Raw genomic sequence first — 5,481 nt, 5'->3', positions numbered from 1 at the left:
ATGGGGAAATCAAAAGTTTTGAAAGTATCTGCGTTCTTTCCTGGCATTTCTATGAGGATGGGATCTCTTCATAACTCAAAAAGTTCACTATGTCGCTATGTGGCGCACTGAAATAATTCTTTCTCAAATGTGAGTGAAGCTTCGACAATAAAATGTTTTTTTGTAAGTCATAATATATGTTGGCCAGATAATAATGGTTTTCACCAGGTTGAAGCGTAGCTCGTGTCGATGCCACTTCAGGCTGTGTCTACAGGTTGACAAGGAACTGTAGGTAGCTTTCAAAAGAGGACAGTCTGGTAAAACCCATTGGTTGCAGGGTGCCCGGTGAACAAAGAGAGGTCGAGAAGCCAAATACCCCAACAAGATGTCCGCTGCACACAAGCCCACTGCCGCTGAAGGCAAAGCAAGTGTTGGACCCATCGTCGAGGGTACACAGGTGCTGGTTTTTAATGACGATGTTTTGATTCAAATCCAGGTCGTTGATGCGGGTCTGGCACTCATTGTTGCTGATCACGGTTAAGTTGGCGTTTGGGTTGCCGACCAGATTTGACGTGAAGACAGGGGGGACTCCAAACCCGGCGATAAAGCACACTTCACCTTCCTCGGGGTTCACGCATGGGGCTATGGGAAGAATCTGGATGCGTTCCGACTCCTGCACATCCTCTTCAAGTATCAGCATGGCAATGTTATTGGCCTCAAACCCACGCTTTGGCACAGAGTCCAACTTGGTGTATTCGGGGTGTCTTTTGATCTTTGTAACGGGCACGACAACGGCGTCAGGGTTGCGGAAGTAGTAGTCAGATCCCACTAGAACCCGGTATTCCTTGTTGCGCTCCACACAGTTGGATGCTGTCAGAACTTTGTTCTTAGCAACAAGGATACCGGTACAAACAAAGTACCATTGCTCCTCCTTCAGGAAGTGCACGGCGACGATATAAGGGGCGCATGGATTCAAATCTGGAAACTCTTCTACATCAGGTGGTGGCTTGTCACCGTCCAGCTTGAATGTGTAGGTGTTGTAGGAAGACCCAAGATCATCCAAGTCCTCCGCTGTCCTCAGAATCTGAGATGTTCCGCTGAATGCCAGTAGCCCAGGTAGCTGAGCGACAGCGAAAAACAGGAAAAAGTGAGTGTAGCTCTGACGTTTTCCAGACATGGCTGTGCGTTGTGCAGTACGACACAAGATCAGTCAAATGCATTTGCTTTTATAGGCATCTTCGTCTAATTTGCATCTATTTATTTTAAAGACCTTGAGTTTTTAAAACATTATTTTGCATCTTCATCTCGGTAGAAAATGAGTATTTTGCTCCCTGAGTTACCAATATAATTAGAAACTGAGAGAAAGAAATTCAATATTTCAATGTCGCTGTCAATAAATGACAGAAAGGCTGAGGAATGTAAATTCGAACATACATAATTATTTGAGAAAGCAGAAGATAGAAAACTCTGATGAAGTTTTTATTTCGGTTTCGGAAATAGAAGAGTAAAAGAGAGTGTTGTGGTTTTCCTGATAAAGTCTTGATTTTTTTAAATACTTCCCTTTATCAGTCTGACATTATCAAAGATTTAGGAACATCGTGAACAGCCTGACCTGAGCGTCCGCAGTTAATGATAAAGTCTCCGCTCGAGGCAATAATATGGGCCAGTGTATATTATTAATTCAACTGCTACGATTATCCAAGAAGCAATAAATCATATACAGACAAAAACAGAGTATTCTCGGTTAGAACATAACTTTCCACCGTAAACCGAGTTTGGCAAAGTATACTTTGGCGAAGAGGTGGGGTTGAGGGTGGGGGGAGGACGTGTCCATTATTTGGAGTCCAATTTTTCTATGTTTAGAAACAGTTCGCGGCTTTTTTTTTTCGACCATTGATCTGGAGTTGCTTATTTTTGCATGCGGAATTTCTAATCAGATCTATGCACTCTTCTGAACTTTTTAAAAGCCGTGACTTCTTTGCCCCTGTCCAATCTATAATGCGTGCCCCCGTCGCACTTTTCGGCCTCTGAAATCACTTCAGGGTCTCTCTCGCTATAGCACATTATTCATCTTTTTTTTTCAAAAAAATATATGAGATCTTCTTCTTCTTCTTCTTCTTCTTCTTCTTCTTCTTTTCCTTCTTCTTCTTCTTCTTCTTCTTCTTCTTCTTCTTCATCTTCTTCTTCTTCTTCTTCTTCTTCTTTTTCTTCTTCTTCTTCTTCTTCTTCTTCTTCTTCTTCTTCTTCTTCTTCTTCTTCTTCTTCTTCTTCTTCTTCTTCTTCTTCTTCTTCTTCTTCTTCTTCTTCTTTTCTTCTTCTTCTTCTTCTTCTTCTTTTTCTTCTTCTTCTTCTTCTTCTGTGGCATTCTTGATTTTGTGTTTTTAGGGGCGAGGGCGGGGGGGGGGGGGGAGGCAAAATAAAAGAATTATAAAGAAACAGATACATAATCAACAAAGGGACAAGTGAAGACGTATACGGACAGACTTGAAGACTAAAGAAGTACGGATATATAAACTGACGGTCGAATGCATATTACAATTGAATGCAACGAAGTACATGTAATTCATAGATGTGAAAACCTTTTTTGTTTGTTTTATTTTGGGAGGGAGGTTGTCATTTGTTTTTGTCTTAAAGAAAATTTACATAAGAGACAGCTGAAACCTACTGCAACAATGAGCAGACTGAATAATAATTGGTAACTTCAACTGCACCACAGTGGCTGATAAGAGAAAACGCAGACAGACGGTGATGCTTGATAACTTTCCAACCTCCCCGTGCACGAACATACAAACACACACACACACACACACACACACACACACACACACACACACACACACACACACATACACACTCACACACACACACACACAGACACACACACACACGCAGTAATCGAACTCATGCCTTCTGCGTGCGACAGCCAATAGCCTAATCGTTACACCACAGACGTTGTTCGGGGGGGGGGGGGATATATATATAAATAGAGAGAAAGAGAGAGAGAGAGAGAGAGAGAGAGAGAGAGAGAGCGAGAGAGAGGAGGGAGAGAGAAAGGAGGGAGAGAGAGAGGGAAAGAGAGAGGAGGGAGAAAGAGAGAGAGAGAGAGAGAGAGAGAGAGAGAGAGAGAGAGAGAGAGAGAGAGAGAGAGAGAGAGAGAGAGAGAAAAGAGAGAGTGAGAGAGGGAGACTAACTTGGTAAATACAACTGCGCCACCGTGGCTAAAGAGAGAAAAAGGAGACGAGGTTTGAGAAAAACGGGAGTACCTATTTTGTATTTTATTATTGGCGTTTTACGCCCCTTTTGGCACAATTAAGATCATTTATGAGGCTTCCAACATTCCAATCAGGGCCAATCCGGGCATTCAACGTCTCAGCAAAAAAACCAATTTACTGGATTAATAATTTCACCACACGGGAATCGAACTCCGATCTTCTGCATGCGACGGAGAAATTACCACTACACCGCAGACGCCGGTTGGGGAGAATTCTAAACAGATGAAAGTACAGACCAATGTATGTTTGTGAGCTCATTAATTTAATGATTATGTGAATGACTGGATGAGTATGTGTGTATAAGCTGTACTTAGTGAGTGAATGAGTGAGTGATTGAGCGAGTGAGCGGGCGAGGAAGTGAGAGAGGGAATGTGTGAGTGAGGGAGTGAGTGAGAGAATAAGTGAGGGAGTGAGTAAATACAAGAGAGGGGGGCGACATTTTAAATGCATAGTAAAAAAAATAATAAAATCAAAGATTATTCCTTAATTGATATCACTTCTCAGAAAACTTGTACAACGGTGTTCCCATAAATACGAGTATACTTTACACAGGATATTATAGTCTTGGGGACAAGATTATGCCCAAGTAGACATACATACATTTTGAATGGCAGTCTTTTCCACTCAGATCGCCACATCCCGGGCAATGTCACTGGATCTCTGCCTCAATCTCTTGTAAAGCGCTCAGTTTGCTTTAACTTTTAATCTCTTGGAGTCTCGTTCGGTGTTCTTTTATTAAGCGCGAGAGCGCGCGTGCCATCTCTGAAACTGGTAAAATGATTTAATGTTCTTTTCTTTATTTGCTGCTAACAAATTGCTTAACAATCCAGGCGCAGTACAATAAGAGAGAGTAATCAAAGAGTGCAGGGAAAAGTGGGGAGAGAGGTAGACAAGGAGGGAGAGGGGTAGAAAAGGAGGGAGAGAGGTAGAAAAGGAGGGAGAGAGGTAGAAAAGGAGGGAGAGTATCTCGAAGAAAGTTTGAAGTTTAGCTAAGCAGAGATTTTGTCATTTGGGAATGCTCCAACAGAATATCGGACTGAGAGGAAAATATTCAGAAAACTAAGGAAAATCCAAATCCTGCTCGATCCGCAAACTTCTGCTTTAAAATTAAATTTGAAAACAAAATCGGCAACCAACCATCATAGCGAAAAGAGAGGGAAAAGTGGGGGAAGGGGTGAAAAGCGGAAAAAAACGAGGTGCGAAAGAAAGAAAAAACTTGGACATAGATGAGAGCGATTAGAAGAAAAAAAATCAACAGAAGATGAGGATGAAAAGCAAAAAAAAAAAACCCAATAATAATGAAAATAAAGAAAAAAGAGAGAAGGGAAGAAGAAAATGGAAAACGGAACTGATAAAACAGAGAAGGAAAAAAAGAAGGGAAGACGAAAATTATTAAGGGGGAACAAGAAATGGAAAGAGAAAGAAAGAAGGGGAAATAGGGACGGCGGAAACTTGGAAAAGAGAAATAGAGGAAAAGAGAGTAAGCAAAAGAGAGGAGTAAAAAACGTACAGAATAGAGTGCAGGATTTGAAATGGAGACAGAAAAAAACGGAGGAACACATAGATTATAGCTTTGCTTTCGGCTATGTTTTAAACCGTTATTAGTGCAGAAGGGTTGTTTATGAGTGGGCACCTACATTTGAACAACCGTCTGAGACGGGACTAGATCGAAGCCAATGATAGTAGACTCCCTAAAAAAAGACATCATGTTATGTGAGAAGATGATCCAAATACCTCTCGAGCTTGACATTTTAATCCTAACTGAAAAACACTCTGGCCTCCGGCAATGGCGAATTTATTTAAACGAGTTTGCGATTTTTATTTTTTTGGGGGGTTGGTTTTGTTTCCGATGTTTGTGTAACGTTGTTTGTCTGCACCGTGAGCACTTGCACGTGACCGTGGGAGGCATATTTCGAAAAAGCCAGACAACGAGGTGTTTAGTTTTGTTCAAGTAAATGAACTGCTTTTTTCCTATTTATCAATGCATTTGTTTCTGTTTGTAAGTTTATTTAGTCTTACATATGTATTTATTTGTTGGTTCTTTTTCAACGATCGCAGTGTTTAACCGCTATACTGTGTTGACCTGTGAGTACGTAGAAGAGGAAACTGAAAAGAAAAGAAATAAGTATGGTTACTATAAACGCTGTGTGCGCTGATCGACATGATTAGATCAAACAATATATTAAGAGACGGGCTGCTTCGACCCCGCCTGCCACGGTCAACTTGGGCT

General features: G+C 41.4%; 1 protein-coding gene across 1 annotated transcript; it reads right to left on the bottom strand.

Moving 5' to 3' along the window:
• Positions 1 to 247: 247 nt before the first annotated feature.
• On the bottom strand, positions 248 to 1,156 carry LOC101849839 (kallikrein 1-related peptidase b22-like). Its single transcript, XM_005096939.1, has one exon. It carries the CDS (start codon positions 1,154 to 1,156, stop codon positions 248 to 250), a length of 909 nt encoding a protein of 302 aa, XP_005096996.1.
• Positions 1,157 to 5,481: the final 4,325 nt, after the last annotated feature.

The sequence above is a fragment of the Aplysia californica genome, unplaced genomic scaffold (genome assembly GCF_000002075.1).
Source record: "Aplysia californica isolate F4 #8 unplaced genomic scaffold, AplCal3.0 scaffold00142, whole genome shotgun sequence".
Taxonomy (NCBI): Eukaryota; Metazoa; Mollusca; class Gastropoda; order Aplysiida; family Aplysiidae; genus Aplysia; species Aplysia californica.
The sequence above is the reverse complement of the archived record's forward strand: the minus strand, read 5'-3'. Positions and strand labels throughout refer to the sequence as shown.

What these genes read in the sequence shown, in the direction of transcription:
- LOC101849839 (XM_005096939.1), bottom strand. Translation starts at nt 1,156, where the DNA reads ATGTCTGGAAAACGTCAGAGCTACACTCACTTTTTCCTGTTTTTCGCT.